General features: G+C 37.7%; 1 protein-coding gene across 1 annotated transcript in view; it reads left to right on the forward strand.

The window, feature by feature from the left end:
• Positions 1-18,681, forward strand: part of Xpr1 (xenotropic and polytropic retrovirus receptor 1) — a 152,722-nt gene that overhangs the window by 114,716 nt on the left and 19,325 nt on the right. Inside the window, exons 9-11 of the mRNA XM_055624454.1 lie at positions 77-256; positions 5,450-5,621; positions 6,791-6,985. Coding sequence (XP_055480429.1) covers positions 77-256; positions 5,450-5,621; positions 6,791-6,985 — 547 coding nt within the window. The remainder of the gene's footprint in view (positions 1-76; positions 257-5,449; positions 5,622-6,790; positions 6,986-18,681) is intronic.

The raw sequence follows: 18,681 nt of genomic DNA on the forward strand, positions 1-18,681 counted from the left end.
CTTTGTTTATCAAAGGTTTTTCTGTGTAATGATACAAAGTAACTTTCTCTCTTTTTCTGTTCCCTCTGCTTTACAGATTGCTGGATTCCTGGGGATACTATGGTGCCTGAGCCTTCTGGCATGCTTCTTCGCTCCAGTTACTATCATCCCTATATATGTGTATCCACTTGTCCTTTATGGATTTATGGTCTTCTTTCTTATCAACCCCACCAAAACTTTTTACTATAAATCCAGATTTTGGCTGCTTAAACTTCTGGTAAGTCTAGAAGGCATGTGCAACAGTTTTAGAGAAGTGTGTTAGTCAGTGGCTTCCTCAAAGGTGCTGAATCATACTGCCTCAGAAGCAGGGCTCACATTGTGCCACGTGAGTGGTGCCCAGCTTCAGGAGCAAAAGTGCTTTTGATGGATCCCAGATAACCTTGGAAGTTTACAACATGGCAGCCCTGGGAAACTGCTTGGCAATTTTTCCCTCCTAAAGTGAAGTATAAAGTGACCGGATAGTGAATTGATTTTGCAAATTGTTATTAACCAGTATGATAATATGTAGAACTTTTCATTTCTTTTTAAAGAAAGGAAAGTTGGGCATGGTGGCATCGTAATCCCTGTACTTAGAAGAGATAAAGGGAGAAGGATCAGAATTCCCACGTCACTTTATACCTCTCAACTATATTTACTTTACTGTATTTATAATACTTTACTGTATTTACTTTCTGACTATACTAAAAGTATCATCTAAGATTACCTATAAAACAAAATCCCAATGAAGTGTTTATTTTTTTAAAGATTTGTTTATTTTTATCTCATCCATATATGTGGGCACCTACATATGTGTGTGGACCACATGTGTGGTGATACTCATGGAAGCCAGATGAAGGCTTTGGGTCCCTGGAGCTTGAGTTACAGACAGTTGTGAGCCATTGTATCAGCACTGGGAAGCGAACTTACATCCTCCACAAGAGTAGCAAGTACTGTTAACTACTGAGCCACCTCTAGTTTGTCTGTAAAGTTATTTCTGAATGAGCTTTTTTGGAAAACTCAGAAAGCTTACCGTGAAAATACTGCAGTAACAGGATGATGTAGGTGTATGCATTGTGTGCGGTTCCCCAGGGCACCCTTTGTTTAAGCAGAAAGGCATGGTTTCATGCGGGACTACTTACTCTGATGAGTAGAATGATCCCTGCTGAGTAGATGTTTATGTCTGGGTCTGCAGAGTGTGTTAATAAATGCAGACTGCTTGATTGAATAGGCTGGTTGGGATGTGTTAGAAGGATTAGCGGGCTTGTAAAAGCATTCTTAGAAGCAATGAAATGTACAAAGAAACATGATTTGTTGCTGCTTTTGTAATGTTGTTCCTGAAACAAAAGTGTTATTGGGTATGGGTCATTTATAATCAGTTGACCTATTAATTTATTTTTTTCAAACTTTATTGATAAAATTAGTCCCTATAAGGTATGTCAGAGAATTAATAGAATGTTTTCACTGTAGTTATGTTTCTTTGAAAATGTTTTTTAAAGACTTGTCCTAAGATAAAATTCTTATTTCTTTTGTTTTTCACCTCCATTTTTCCGTGTGAAAAACACTTGGTCATAATAGTAAAGACTACTTACTGTTCATATTCATAGGTGTAGGGGAATCTTTCAAACTGACATATACTACCTTCCCTTCAAAAAAACAGCTTAAGAACTGTAAGGCACTAACTGTCTGCAATGTTAACATATGTAATCTAATGTGGTCTATTCATATCCATTATGTCTTTTGTCCTCTTTCCTAAATCTGTATTTGCCCGAACTAGAAATCCAATTAGAAAGCATAAACAAAGCCCCAGATTTTCCAACAGTAACACTACCTTATTCTTCTTGTAAGCGAAAGTTTTAAAATAGAGTCCTTAGTTATAATCACTTAGAGATCAGTTTTTAACCAGTATTTTCTTTAGTTCTATAGTAAAGATGTGTGTGCATGCACATGAACCATAGGGGTCTGGAGAGAGGGCTCAGTGGTTAAGAGGACCCAGATTTGATTCCCAGCACTCATATAGCAGCTCACAACTGCCTGTAATTCCAATTGCAGAGGATCCATTACCTTCTTCCTTCTGAGAACACCAAACATACATAAGGTGCACAGATATGCATGCAGGCAAAACATCCGTAAGGATAAAATAATTTTTAAATAGAGTTTAAACTTTACATTCTTAGCTCTTTGTCTATATTTGCTTATTTTTTACACAAGCTGACCACCCCTAATCTGATATCTGAAATGTTTCAAAATCCAAAATCTTCTGGGCATTAACATTCCATCAGTAGTGAGCCGTTTCCTCCTCTGTGAGGTCAGAGAGAGCAGTCACAGTAAGTATAGTGTATGATGTCAACCTTCAGCTTTCATAGAGTCCACAGATAGACTTAGGTCCCATCTGCAAGATAGCTCATAGAGGATTTACAAATATTCCAGACTCTGAAATGCTGGGCCCCAGGCCAGTAACTTAGGTATTTTTGTGCATGTGGCTAAACATTCAGAATTGATTCTAGATTACATAGTGCTATTATTACTCCAGGAAGCTATCATTTTCATCAAAATCAGAGTAGAGGTAGAGAGTTTGGAAGACTTTGGCTGGAATAAGAGTGAGTTACATGATACTCATTTAGAAGGAGGAGTCAGATAAATCTGGAATGAAGTTGATTATGTCTAACTGTCAGAGTTAAGTATGACCTGTCCTCCCTCTTGCCTTGCCTGTGACAGAACTGCTTGTTCCCATCTGTTTTCTTGGGTGGCCTTTTTAATCTGTCTCTATGATAGCACTGGGTATGACTCTATGATAGTCATGGGTGCTGTTGTATCTCTGTGCATTTGTTTGCCCAACTAGACAGTGGGTCTTATATGCCTTTGAGGTAACTGAAAGTAGAGACTGTTTTATTAATCTACACTTCCACAGTGCTTAACGTATAGTAAATATGTAAGTCTTTATTAAGTGTAAAAATGACCGACATTTACAATTCATCTTCTTTGTCTTTTCTGAAAATCTTCCTTTCCTTCCAGTTTCGTTTTTAATTTCACATCAACCTCTTCCTCTTGTAGTCTCATGCCTTCATTCCCTTTCTTGTTGCATTGCATTCATTTGCTGTACTTACAGAAATGTTTTATATTGGCCAGGTTTTGAAGATGGGGTTGACAATTACATAAGAGTAATGGAAATTTGTCTCATATCAGAAGGAATAAATTTCCCCTAGGTTGCCAATTTTGCAAAAGTCAACTATTAGAGATTTAGACTTTCTGATTTTTTGGTATTATATTGGAAATTATTCTCTTGCTTTTATTTCTTTGAAATATTTAAGTCTACTCTACATCTTAGAGTATCAAATATTATAAAGGCTCACACCAAAATCTCTTCATATATCACTTGCTAAGATCTCTTTTTGTTTGTTTGTTTGTTTGTTTGTTTGTTGAGACAGGGTTTTTCTGTGTAGTCCTTAGCTGTCTTGGACTCACTTTGTAGACCAGGCTGGTCTCGAACTTAGAGATCCACCTGCCTCTGCCTCACAAAGTATTGGTATTACAGGTGTGCACCATGGCGCCCAGCTCGCTAAGACATCTTTCTGTCTCTACGTTCTGTTCCTAACATGTAAAGAAATGTCCTTCATCTGGATCTTATGGTGCAATATATAGCTTGTAACCTAGCTTTTTGGACTTGGAAAAAATATAAAGGAGAGCTATGAGGCATGGAACCAAAAGATATCAGCTCCAGAAACCAGAATCTTAAAAGCCTGTTATTACTGTTTCCTGTTCTAGTTTCAGTACAGTATTTGTTATCAATGACACATGCTAGATTCATACTATGTAGTTATATATCTCTCTGAAGAGAAATGCTTATGGAATGAATAGAAAGGATCAGGCATATGTATGTGCCATACATTCCTATGTTGAATTTGTCTGCTAAATGAATATAGCTATATATCCAAACAGCTAGAAATTTAAACTCATTTTTGAAATTGCTACTTTGACAGAGGAATACATTATCATCATCATCATCTTATACATTTTCTTCTGTATAATAAAATCAATGGAATCTGACAGGATAAAGATAAAAGCTCTCTTCATCCATACTCTGTCCTACAGGATTGTCGGGTACTCTGAACACCTTGAGTTTATTCCTGGTGATTGCCCTGGCGTCTGATATTTCTCTTTTCAGCAATGCCAGGATTTCCTTTGCAGTTATAACAGGTTTATACAGAGCAAGTCAAGATGACTTTGTGTCATGGGAATAACAACAAGACCTAGCTTTGGAATTGCTATGAGAGAGTTGGGCATGGTGGTAACACCTATGAGATATAGCAGTTAATGGGTAAAGGCAGGAGAATTCCAAGTTAGAAGTCAACCTGGGCTACATGGTCTCAACCTACTCCCCTTAAGAAAAGAATTATTATAAAGATTGAGCTGTGCTATTCCATAAACCCTCAAAGAATATATTGCATGAGGTACATGTTCAATATGTTTGCTTAGTAGGTTTCTCATTATTTTCAGAACAGTGGGAAGAGAGGTGATTTTGTAGAAATTTCAAGGTGAACAGAGTCATTACCGTTACATTAGTGAAATAAATATTACATAGGCTGGGGATGCAGTTCAGTGGTAGAGTGCTTGCCTTATAGGCATAAGATTCTGGGTTTGAAACCTAATGCTGTAAGAATGTCATTTAGGTTAGAAAATGTGATGTGCCTCAGATGATGTAATCCCCCTTTCCTACCTGCCTTCCTCCCTACCCACTCCCAAGACAGGGTTTCTCTGTGTAGACCTGGCTGGAACTAGCTCTGTAGGTCAGGCTGGCCTTGAACTCAGAGATTTCCTGCCTCTGCCTCCCGAGTGTTGGGATTAAAGGTATTAAGCCACCACCACCTGGCCCTTCCTATCTTTTATAGGCAAAGAAGATTGTATTTAGTTAGCTAAGTGTTCCTCCTATCCAACAAATTTTGCTTTGTAACCTAACATTAGATTTTTTTTTTCTTTGTACTTTCAATACTTTCTTTTTGGACAGGGTTTAACTCTGTAGCTCAGGCTGGACTTGAACATGAGCCTTCTCGATGCTGGGCCTATAGGAATGAACCACTATGCCAGCTTATTCTCCCTCCTCTTGCTTTCTGTTTTTTCCTGTAGTTATTCCTATCAACACCCCTGCACATACACATACACATACACATACACATACACATACACATACACATACACACACACACACAGAGAGAGAGAGAGAAAGAGAGAGAGAGAGAGTTTTCCCTTCAGCTTTGCATTCAACATTCCCTTTACTACTTAACCCAGCCTGTTGTCTGAGTTTTGTGTATGTCTGTGATTTATTGGTTTCCTTTTCATCAGCAGTCATTCTGAATGGCCAGACATGAACTGGAGAAATTAATATAGGTTTTTCTGTTTCTGTGTTTTCTCATTTTTTCTTCTTTCTTTTTCTCAGTTTCGAGTATTTACAGCTCCCTTTCATAAGGTAGGCTTTGCTGATTTCTGGCTGGCCGATCAGCTGAACAGCCTGTCAGTGATACTCATGGACCTGGAATATATGATCTGCTTCTACAGTTTTGAGCTCAAATGGGATGAGAGTAAGGGCCTCTTGCCAAATAATTCACAAGGTAGGGTATGATTTTGTATTCACACTACTGAATTGCCAGCATAAACCAAGAAATACTGGGAATGATAACTACGACAGTTAAGGTCATGATGAAAACTCATCCAGTAACATTACAAATTTAATTAAATGTGCTTGGCACTCTGTTAGCAATCTCTTTATCTGAAATAATTTGGCTTTTAAATTGTGTTATGATTTAAGCCATCCATTTGCCAAGAAATTTACAACTTACACTTAAAGAATTCTGTAGTTATTTCTCAACATTCCCATATATTGGTAGCTGTATCACAAATGCTAGAGTGCCAGCAATTTGTCCTCATAGAAATGTTCAGGATGCCATTGTCAGTGCCAGTGATTAAAGTACTGCTTGCTTAGAATTAGGTCAAATGCTTTGAAAAAGTCCTGCTCAATTTAGAAACCTTACTTAAAACCTTGATTTTCTTTTGGTTCTTTACCCACTCTTAGCTAATCCAAGTTTGTGTAGTTGGGAAGTTTGTGTTCATAACAAAGATCTAATGTAGACAGGTTAGACAGCATATACTCACAAAAAATAATGGTAAATTGGGTGTGGTAGCCTACCATGCACCTGTAGTTGCAGCACTGAGGAGGCTGAAGCCATAGGACAGTAAGTCCCAATTCAGTCTGGGCTGCACAATTGAAATCCTGTCTCAAAAACAGAAACCACACCAAAGTAGCAGTTACAGCCATTGATGATCCCTAGGCCTGTTCTTGACTAGGGAGGCCATAGAACATGTACTCTGGGTATATGTTTGATAGAAGTTTGGCACTCATAAAACTGTCTGGGTACCTGTGATTTTTGTAGGTTTTCCATATGTTTAAGTCATAGAACAAAGCAGGTTTCTTCTTGCTTTGATTCATAGACTCTTTTTTTCTATAGTTCTATTACACTTGAAAAAAAAAAATAGGATATTCAGAAGTCTAAGAGGACAGATCTTCCAAGTAGTCTCCTCTGGTTTTTACCTTCTCTCCTTGGCTTATCAGCTACTAAAGAGCTTGAACAAGTAGCAGCTGCATAGGAGAAAGTGACTGTGAACCCGTGGGTTTAGATTTTATGGACATGCTGATGGGAAATTTAGTGGGTCGCTAAATGGTGTGAACAATTCGTTCTTTTGGATTGTGATTTTTTTTTTTTCTTGTTTGAAATCTTCACAGAACCAGAATTTTGCCACAAATACACATATGGTGTGCGAGCCATTGTTCAGTGCATTCCTGCTTGGCTTCGCTTTATCCAGTGCCTGCGCAGGTACCGTGACACAAAGAGAGCCTTTCCTCACTTAGTAAATGCTGGCAAATACTCCACAACTTTCTTCACGGTGACATTTGCAGCTCTTTATAGCACTCACAAAGGTATGCTGAGATTTTATAATCTGAGTTGTTACTATTTGAATCTGTTGCCCTGGACTTTACCATCTGTGCTGCTGGTTTCCACTGAAGCTCCAGCCTCTGGTTATCGCGGTTTAACCTTGAACGCAGTTTAGTCTCATTTCAGTGTATATTAGCAAATATCATTAACAAGAATCGCATTCAGTCAGATAGGAAGAATGTGGTAATGTTTGAAATCCTGAATTATGCTCAATGTGTTTAACCTATGGATGCCTTAGGTTTTTGTTTACTGGTTTTGAGGGGTTTTGAGATTTTTCTTGTTCATTAATGAGGTTAAGAAATGGCTAGGTGAACAAGATTCCCTCTGGCAATCAAGTATATTTTTAATCGTTTTCTTTCACCAACTAGTAAGGATTGTTTCCAGCCCATTTAACTGCAAATTGAGTTCTGATCCCTCTAGTTTCTAGTCTCCATGGCAACCTGCTATTACTTGCTACTGCTCTTCGTTGGAAAGAGAGAAAAGGCTTTTAAGTTCTGAACCACACGCAGACACTCCTTTTGAATTTTTAACCTTTTCCCAAGAACTGTCAATCAGTGCTTTCACTCCCTCTTACTAAAATGCATTCCTTCTTTGTCTGCTAAATACACAGTATCAGCCCACACCTTAGACACTACACTTTCTCATCCGTAGGTGGCAAAGAAATGTGACTAATGGAGATTAGTAGAGTGTGTTTAAAATACTCAGGTAAATTGTGTTCAGTAACCTTTTTTTGTAAGGCTGTATCTGGGAAATGCATTTAGTGGTTCAAAACTGCTGTTACTCTAGCATGTATCTGATGTCATGGCAGGTGAAGGCACTGTTAATACCGTGAGATTGCTGTCACCAAACATACACACTATGACATAGATTCTGTGCTTAGGAGAGTATTGATAAATGTAGCCAATAATATTGCCACCATGTAGCCATTTTGTTAAATGATAGAATTTAATTGAGTACCTCAGTGAAGGAACACATCCCCAAAGCTTCCATAATTTTATTTCTTGCTGAGGAATGCCACTAGTTAGTACCAGGATGCACCATGATTTATAAAGTTATTATTAGAGAGTTTATAAATTTGATACAAGATGCTTTATCTTGTATCCTAAATTATCAGGAACACTTACCTCCCATTTTAGGTGCAAACGAGTACTATTATTTAGCGGGTGGATACTTTATACTATGAATACACTTATTAAGAATCTGAAAGCTGCTGGGATTGTTTGTCTATTGACACAAAATCAGCACTTACCTCAGGAAATAAGAGATCATTTATTCTTGAGTCAAACATAAGTGGCAGTAGCCTGGGAGCACAGCTTTAGGTTGTTCTGAAAGATGTTCTGCTGGAAGTGGTTACATGAGATTTTGTTAGTTACAGAACAAAGAAAATCAGAAATCAACGTATTTGCTGATTACATTGGTGGTGATTGCAGGTAAGCAGGCTACAGCAGACCAAGGGAAACTTTGTATAGGTCTTCTGGGATGCTGTCTGATAACATTTTTAGCTTATAGATTGGTAGTGACTAGTGTTCTAAGAGTATACCTTAGGGCTGTGGTGATAACTCATTCAGTAAAGTGCTTGCTGCACAAACTTTAGGACCCGAGTTTGGTCTCCAGTGCCTGTGTAAAGGTGGGACATGGCAGCAAGCACCTCCTGCGGAGGCATTCACTGTCACTGTGGCTTGCTTGCCAGTCAGATTAGCCGTATCATTGAGCTCCAGGTTCAGTCAGAGACTGTCTCAAAAAATAAGGTAGAGAGCGATTGAGGAAGACACTGACGCCAAACTCTGTACACATACAAAGAATACATTTTAAAGATTTGCTAGTCACAAGGATGTTCAGATTCATGAGTGCACATTTGAGTGGCTTTGGTTTTTCAAGACAGGGTTTCTCTGGATAGCTTTGGCTCTCCTGGACTCGCTGTGTAAACCAGGCTGGCCTTGAACTCACAGAGATCCACCTGCCTCTTCCTCCCCAATGGTGGAATTACAGGTGTGTGCCACGGCACCTGGCACAGTGAGTGGCTTTTAAAGGGACTAAAGACAGTCTAAGATAATCTGGCTCTGGTCTTCAACATTGTCTACAGTCATGAAGTTCAGCCATTCAGCCTATAGACTCTTTTAACACCAGTATGGTTTTTCTTCTCTTTCCTGAGAACTTCAGCTTATGTAAAGACCTATAACAACACAAAAGAATGACAAGTTCAAGGCCAGCCTCGCAACATAGTGAGCCCCTGTCTCAAAATAAGAAGTGTAATGGACAGAGACTATAGCTCACCTACATTGCATGAATCCCTGTGCTCAGTCCTCAGCACGGCATAAACTAAGCATGCATGAGACTAAATACATTAATTAATAAGAAAAAGTACAAAGAAGGCAGGAATGGGCCCATAAAATGGGTTCCCTAGCAAAGGCACCTGTCATCAAGCCTGACAGCCTGAGAGTCCCTGAGCAGCAAGCACATGGTAGAAGGAGAGAACTGCCCCCCTCAAGTTCTTCTCTGACCTCTACATTTGCACAGTGAAATGTGTGGAAATGTGTGTTCTTTCCCCAATACCACAGGGGTTTAGGGAAGGTAAACAGCAGTTTGACCCAGCATAATTTACCTTTAATGAAGCAGTTCTGTAATAGAAAATATGTGTTTCCTATTGAATTCATATTTTTATATTTTGATGATCTATATGCTACATTTATATGAAAACTGATACTAAATTATATCTTTTTCTCAAAGAAATATAGTTCCTTTACGAAAAGAAACCCTTAGGAGCTTAGGTTGAGGGTTAAAAGAGCTGGTGTCAGCCAAAAAGGGTCTTGATCTTTAGTTCACACAGTGTAGCAGGTTACTCACTGAACATAAGTCGTGTGCCCACTTTTTAGAGAGACCATTGATTATCTGGGTTGGTCATTTCCCTAAAGTTTTAAAATATCTTATAATTGCTGCATATTGAATATTTCATTAAATTTTTATTCCAAAAAGCCTAGCATTTGGAATTAAAAAATTTTGACATTAGAATTGTGATCAAGTCCGCCCTTCCTTCCTTCCTTCCTTCCTTCCTTCCTTCCTTCCTTCCTTCCTTCCTTCCTTCCTCTTTTCTTTAAGATAGGGTCTCATGGTGGGTGGTGGTGGCACTTGCCTTTAATCCCAGCGTAGGTAGGCAGATCTCTGAGTTCAAGGCCAGCCTGGTCTACAGAGTGAGTACCAGGACAGCCAGGCTACACAAAGAAACCCTGTCTCGAAAAACAAAACAAACAAACAAAAACAATAAGGAAAACAAAAGACAAGGTCTCACATGAAAAAAAAAAATTTTTTTTTTTAAAGACAGGGACTCACATAGCCAGGCTGACTTCAAATTCATTATGTAGCAAGGATGACTTTGAACTTCTGGTCCTTGTCTCTGTCTCCCTCTTCAGTGCTGAGATACAAGAATTTGCAACAACACCCAGTTTTTTGTTTGTTTGTTTTTTTTTTTAACACCCAGTTTTATGTGGTGGTAGGACATCAAATTCAGGGCTTCATGCACGCTAGACAAACATTCTACAACTGAGCTGTAGTCGGAGCCCTAAGTTATCTTATTTTCTTAGACAGTATTATAAGGAAACAAAGACTTTAAAAATAATTACTGAGTCAAAAGAATCCATTCAAAACAACTAATTATGTAGATACTTCTCCATTGAGTGTGTGTGCTGTTACAAAAGATACATTTATGAGGAGAGAAGAGTAAAAAGATCATGACATAACCTTGTTCAGATCTGAGTCTTTTCAAAGAACTAGCCTGCCAGGGTTTCCATAGTAACAACATTATGTTAAGTACACTTTCAAAATTATTACTGAGGTTCTTTCTGACGTTATGCTGTATGATTTGTAAAAATGGAGGCGTATGCATTAATTCTGCACCTAGAGTCATTTTTTAGAAGGTGAGTGTTTAGGCAGCCCATTTAGGAAGGTTTATCATGATATTTCAGTTAGGCCTCTTGTATTAAAAAAGAAGCACATTTGAAATAAGTTAGTATATTTTCTTTTCTATCATTGATTTTTAGAGACAAAGGAATTCAGCTAACAGACAACCTCTGTGTTTAAAAATTCATATTTCATCACATGACCACATTTCAAACAACTCCTACAAGTGTTTTCTTGGAATTGGGTTTGGGGGAGGTGGGGAAGTATTTTAAATGGGTTTTGGTTTCCGTGAGGTTGGCTTCGTAAGGAAAGATTTTGGGGAGTACAGTAGCAGAAAAGCATGATGTTACTGCGTCTGACAAGTTGTAAAGGGAGAGTACTTCATCAGATTGTATTGCATTTGTGGCTTCTAACATTTATAATACTCATAAATTTTCAGTGGTGTTAGAACCTTGCTTCTCGTGTATATATAAATGGAAAGGGACTTAGACTTCACATTTCTGAGACTTTTCGGGTTGGGCGTGAGATTTGCTAATAAAATTTTTTGAAAGTGTTTGTCTCTAGAGTTCATTTGCATCCATGTTATTGGTGCCCAGATCTCATCTGGATTTCTTTGTACACTCTGAAGGGTGCTGAGCCTCCCGGTGAGGTTTCATCGGCAGCAGTCAGTGCCTTCAGAGTAGAACCCGCTTCATTATTGTGAGTGGGCACACACAGTCCTGATGTGCTGCTTCTCTGGGGTACGGCCAGTTGCTACCCTCTTGCTGCCCTCAATAATAGGCTTCTAGTCCACATTTTAATCTTCTCATATTATATTAGAAACAGTAATTGTGTTTTTTAATTCTCTCAGGAAATTTTCTTTCCATTAACTTTAAAAGACATACATTTTATTAAAAAAAAAAACTCATTTGGATAAAAGTTTTTTTTCTTTTTCCTTACTATTGAAAGTAGCTGAAACTTAACCGTTTTGGAAGTTAATTTTTTTTTTTTAATTTACTCACAGAGGAAAAACTGTTGTATAGTCTTATCTAAACAAGATTGACTAAAGACTTGTTGATACCAGAAAACCAAAAATAAAATATTGTTTTCTTCTGATTAGTAATTTGATAAATGTTCTCTGCCACTGTCTGCTGCTGATTTTCAAATGTCTGTAGTTGTTTCTATATGTAAATTGCTTTAAATATTAATTATATCTTTGAATAAACTAAACCTTTACCTTCTTTGTCACTTAAAAGACTTTTAAAAAGTAACACACATGTTGACACTTTAATACCACTTTGGTTCTCTTCTCTTCAAGTTGGTTTTTGTAATTGTCATTACAACTTATAACAATAGTTAGAGGAAAAGAAACATTAATGCTATTTCAAGTGGAAAAATGATTTAGCATGCTTAATTTACTTAGCATTGTGTTCTTTTTAAATTGTTATTGTCTGTTTATGTAATGGGGGAGCATTGTGTGTCATTGTGTGCATGTTGTAAGACAACTTTGTGAAGTCTGTTCTGTGGATTTTGGGAATCAAACTCAGATGGTCAAGGCTTTTACAGTGAGTGCTTTTCGACCAAGTCATCTTACTGCCCAGAACTCTGTTGGTCTTAAATTCACTTGTTAAGAAAGACCAGGGTGCTGGAGAGATGGCTCAGCTGTTAAAAGCAATGGTTGCTTTTCCAATAGACCCATGTTTCCTTCCCAGCATATATAGGGTTACTCAACAGTGTGTAACTGTAGTCCCAGGGGATCCTATGTCTTAGCCTCCAGGGCACCAGGCACACAGGTGGTACACAGACATACGTGCAGGCAAAACACCCAAACACATAACAAGAAAGATTGTATGTGTACGTGTGTTTATGTATGCACATTGGTGCAGAGTTACCAGATTCCCCTGGAACTGGAGTTGCACACAGTTAGGAACTGCCACATGAGTGCTGGGAATTGAACCAGGTTCTCTGGAAGAGCAGCCAATGCTCTTAACTGAGCCATCTCTCCAGCCTCAAATAAAATATGTTTTAAAGGGAATATCAGAAAAAAAATAGGGGAAAGTTGCTAAACAAAGACATGTCACCTATGTGCCTCTTAGAATATAGTAAAAAAAAAAGAAAAAAATGTAAACATGCAGCACACACACTGGGGATTGAACCCAAAGTCTTGAGCATGCTCACACATACTTAGACTGACCTTGGTTTCTTCAGGGAAAAAAAGTGATTTTCATCAAAATTTTGAAAGAATTTTGTTTAATACAGTAAGATGGTGCTCCTATTCTATTTAATGTGAAAGGAAACAAAAACTTGTCACCTAAATATCCCATTGACACATAGCATTTACATTTGAGTCATGTAGGATTCTTGGGGCTTTCTACATATTTCTTAATGGTTTTCGATGAGACCCTAGAGCATATTCTCTTTAAAGGCAGAATTGACACCTGTTCACACAAGGGAAATCAACACTTACCAAATAAAATAGGATATTAAAGCCTATTCAACATATTTCATAGCTGGTACAGAAAGAAGAAACCAAAGAAAATTGAATAAAAAGTCTAAAATCTGTTGCATGGTCTCTTTGTTCTTGTCTCTCACACATGCACTATTCTGTTTACTTCATCAAGAACTTTACAGCATATATAAATATATAAATGGGAATACACACACACACACACACACACACACACACACATATTCCCATCTGTAGCTTTTTCATGTTTTTTAGTCTTAAGACTAACAACTCTAGGCTTACCTAGACCTAGGTCTGAAGTTTTCTTTTTTTATCTCAGTGTTGTTTTGTCAGTGTCCTACTTTCATGTTTTAAAGGTAAGTCCGTGGTCGATTTTGACTTAATTTCTGTGTATAAGTTATGAAATGGTCAGAGTTTATATTTGGCCTCTGGCTATCAGGTTTAAATAGCACTAGTGTTGCTGAAAAGGGCTGTCTCTGTTTTATTCAATGTCAGCTTTCACTCCTCTGTCAAAATCAGTTGGGCATTTCTGTGTGGTTCCATTCCTGGCTGTCCTTTGTATTTGGTGTTTGTCAGTACCACCAGTCTTGATTCCTGGAACGTCATATTAAATCTCAAAGTTTGGTAGACTGTTTCCTTCAACCTTGCTATTCTTTTTCTACATTTTTTTCCTATTTTAATTCCTGTGCCTTTTGTTATTAATTTTAGAATTATGTTGAACCTGCTTATCAGTTTAAGAATATCTTGTCTATTAACATACTATACTGTATGTTTATTTAGATATTCTTTTATTTCTTCCATCAAAATTTTGTGATTTTTGCTTTATGATTGTACATATGTATTTTATATGTGGATTTTTTTTTTGAGAGTTTGTAATACCATGGTTTGGGATTTTTTACTTTATTAAAGGTTTTATAATATTTAAACTTTTCACAAGATAACTGTAGCTCTACATTCAAGCTTTCAATGTATATTTACTGGGCTAGACAGATACCTTGGCAGCTAAGAACACTTGCTGCTCTTTCCAAGGGCCAAAGTTTGGTCTACTTGTAACTCCAGCTCCAGGGAGCCTAGTGCCTGTTTCTTGCCTCACAGGCACCACGCACAAGTGATCAACACACATACACATGAATAACTTTTTAAATCGTAGTATATATTTATTATATGTTTTAAAGTATATTTATACTATTTTGTTTATATTGTGCCCTTTACACAGTTTTCTTTAGCATTGTAATCAGGATGTTAGTGCAGTCAAGATAGAAAATATTTTTATTTGCACAAGTATACCCTATATTTTGTAGCAGTGTGTTCACCATAGAAATATATAATAACATCTGATATTTTTGCTTTTAAAAAACAAAACAAACAAAAAAAACCCAGGGTCTCTACATAGTCCTGGCTGTCCTAGACTCTCTTTGTAGAACAGGATGGCCTCAAACTCACAAAGATCCGCCTGCCTCTGCCCTCCAAGTGCTGGAATTACAGGCATGTGCCACCACTTCTGGTTGTGTTAGGTTTTTTGTTGTTGTTGTTGTTTTCTGTTAGATAATGCTGTTGCATCTCTAGTCCTTTTGACAATTGTACTTTTGTGTCCTCAGTTGACTGACTGAAGTGGCTTAGGAACGTAGCAATGAGTTAGACACGGTGGTGAGAACAGACATGCTTGCTCTGCTCTTGAACTCAACAGGCTCACAGTCTTGCTAGTAGGAGGGTCTTGTAGGAAGTCCCTTTCTGCTAATCTTTTCTGAGAGTCCTTCACCATAAATAAATGGAATTCAACAATGATTTATTTGGATATTATCTTGATTAAGTTTTAAATTCAGGGGCTGGAGAGATGGCTCAGTGGTTAAGAGCACTGTTATGTGCTTCCAAAGGCCCCAGTTCAATTCCCAGCACCCACAGCTCACAACTGTCTGTAATGCTGATTCCAAGGAATCTGACATCTTCACACTAATGCACATAAAATAAAATTAAATAAATTATTTTTAAAAAAGTTTTAAATACAGAATCAGCTTTATGTCCATGGAATAAATCATCCTCCATCATGTTATAGAATTTTTCATATAATGTTGAGTTCGATTTGCTCTTATTTTCTTAAAGATTTTTCCTCCATATGCATGAGAAACAATGATCTGTATTTTTCTTTTTATACACTACTCTTGATTTTGTTCTTAGAGTGAAGCTGTCTTCATAAAATTAATAGGAAAGTATTCTCTGCTTTCTGGAGGGAATTGTACAGAATGTATGTTCTTTAAATATTTGGCAGTTTTTCTTCCCCAGTAAAACCATCTTGGAAGTCTTTTTCTTGAGGGGATGGGGAGCCCTCTGTGTGGCTTAGGTCTCCCAAGTGCTGGGTTCATAGGATTGTGGGTATATACAGGTGCCTGAGTCGTTGGGAGTTTGTCAATTTACAAGTGTTATTTGCTTAAGTTAAGTCCAGAGTTCCCCTGTTGACTCTTGTTTTGCCATTGTCTTCCATGTTGAAAACTGACAGGAATCATTTTCTGTCAACTCCTTTCTGTGTGTATTTCTCTAAAACTAAAGCTCCTTGCAGTCTTTTAGGTGTCTTTGTCCTATGCTGTGCTCTCCCTCTTCCTGCCTTGGCTTTTGGAGTCATTCCTTGTCCCTCACCTGAACTCCATCTTTACTGGCTCCTTCTTGAGCCTATCAAGGTGCTCAGTAGACTTCTACCCTAAAGCAATTTCTTCTGCTTAACTAATCCATCTAACATTATTCCTTTTTTTTTTTTTTTTTCTCCTCAAAATAGCAGTCTGTCTCTATGCGCCATCCCCATTCCTTTAGTCAGTAATGTTGAGTGATTGTTAAAGCAGACTTGGGGACTGGAGCTGTCACTCTTGGTCAACCCCAGCCCTGTAAAAGAGAGGGTGCAGTGTACTTAACAGACTGACTGCCCCTCAGCACGTGCTTGTGTTAAGCACTAAGTTACCTCAGCTATCGTTTCTTTTCTCTTCCTGTCTTTCCTTCTTGCCATCTGTTTATCTTTCTGTCTCTCCTCTTTCTGTTCTGTTCTTTTTCCTTCTCATGCCCTTCTTCCCTCCCTTCCTTTCTTCCTTCCATCTTTGGTGCTAAGTTCAAATCTAGGATTTCATGTGCTGCGCCCTTAGCTTTATAGCCCAAGCCCCAAAGTGTGCCTACTCCTAATGAAAATATTCTGTAAATGTAAAATACACACTAAATGTTAAAGGCTTAGTATGAAAAAAAGTATAAAATACCTCAGCAATTTTATATTGACTAAAATATTTTGTGTATGATGGATTAAATATGTTATTTAAATTAACTTTGCCTGTTTCTTTTTGCTTTTTTTTTTTTTAACATGGTGACTAGAAAATGTAGCATTGTGTCTTTAATTTTTTTAAGATTTTCATGTAACTGACTCCTTCTCTCTCAGACCTCCTCGCTCTCACAGGCCTCCTCTGCCTGGACACCATGCTAAAATACTGACTTGCGTTCGGCCCATCTGCCGTATCACTCCTGTTTTCATCAGGTTCTCTTCACTGTCCACAATCATCTTGTTCATCTGTGCATATGATAATTATCTACCCCCACTAAATAGCAGGAGTCAATGAGGCAGGAAATTTGTATGCCCTTCAGTAAAAGATTCACTGCTGTGTACCTAGCATCTAGAATAATATCTGCTTCACATTCAGCAGATGGTCATATGTTGAATCAATGGTTTCCACTCACTGGAAATGGTTCTCTCTGCGCCCATAAACCCATTCAACTGAAGTCCGTTCAAGAGTCAGTTCAAGTAGCAGCTCTATCACAAAGCCTTTCCTGGCTGTTGCTTCTTTTAAAAAGCTGCATTCTTTCTCCATGCACTGGTCTGATAAGATTGTGTTTGTCTACACCGTCTCTTCTATTTTAGATGTAGCATTTCTTTGTTCTTGAACACATCCCTGATTCTCTAGGTTACCCAGGCCACATTTACTATGCAGAATGTACTAAGGAACACATTTTTCTTTTGAAGTTAATCTTCAGTGTTATAACGTAACAAATAATATGTTAGTAAGTTATAACCTTTTATTGAATAAAAGAATTCCTGTATAATTCAATATTATAAAAACAACACATTATTTATAAATATTACAATGCTAACAATTATTTTCCTTTGCCTACCTTCTTCCCTTCTCCGTTTAAAGAAATTTACAAGCTTCTGGCCTCCATGGGTACTGCACGTATGTGGTGCACATACATAATGCAGCAAATACCATACACCAAAAATAAAAATAAATAAATATTTTAGAAATTTTATAAGTAAAGACATGGATAAATACATTTATATATTACTATAATTGTCACATAATAAAGAAATAAAGCTAAAATGAATTCCCTCGTCTGGAATAATCATCTTTATCATTTGCTGTAATCATTTTATATACACAAATAATTTGAAATAATTTGTGTATACTTGTTTTGGTTTGGGGTTTGTTTGGGATAGTGGTTTGGGGCTTTTTTGAGACAGAGTCTCACTGTATAGCCCTGTCTTGCCTGCCTCTGCCTCCTGGGTGCTGGGATTAGAGGTGGGTTTTGCTTTGATGTCAAGGTTGAGTCCAGGTCTCACTCATGCTGAGCATCACTCTACCACAGAGCTACTCTCGGCCTCTGTATATGGTTTTAAGTTGTCCTCCTACATCCTCTTAAAATTATTTTTAATGGTGTTCTATAGTTCCTAGAACTTCCCTTTCACTTTAAATGTGAGAAGGGCTCAGAGAAATAGACTCTGAGGTACAAAAGTGTCCTGAACAGGTTGCTAGTTCTCTTTCCCTCTTTAAGTCTTAGGCCTAGTTAGTCACATCTTTGTCTCAGTCACGTAAGAGTATGACTCTGACCAGTGATTTTTCCACTTTCCATCTCTCTGAAGTGTAAATGGAATTGAGAATAGCTGTTCTTCCCTGCTTCAGTGGGAGTATGATGTAGAATCGTGTGTGCTAAGTAAAACACACTGATGACCATACTCCTGGACACATGATAGGGTATGTCTTGTTAACCTCTGCATACTGAGAATATTGTAACTTGAAATGGGCTCTGTACACTTAACCAACCACACATCATGGCTTGTGTACTGTGGAGGACCAGCTGCTTGAAGTCATGAGCTCATGACTGCTGGAGCTGTGCCCACTGCTGCTGCCTGTCACTGTGAGAGTGTCATGAAGCATGTAACTAGTCAAAATGCAAACTATAATTTCTTCCGAGGGCATATAGCATTTGTGTTATTATGTGTTGCAGATTGTCTGTATATTTATTTCTCAAAGAACAGTCGTAATTTCATAATTCAGTGGTTTGATTTGCACAATATAGGAAGGAATGTAGAATTCTTTA

The sequence above is a fragment of the Psammomys obesus genome, unplaced genomic scaffold, assembly GCF_907164565.1.
Source record: "Psammomys obesus unplaced genomic scaffold, mPsaObe1.curated_primary_1811, whole genome shotgun sequence".
In the NCBI taxonomy this organism is placed as follows: domain Eukaryota; kingdom Metazoa; phylum Chordata; class Mammalia; order Rodentia; family Muridae; genus Psammomys; species Psammomys obesus.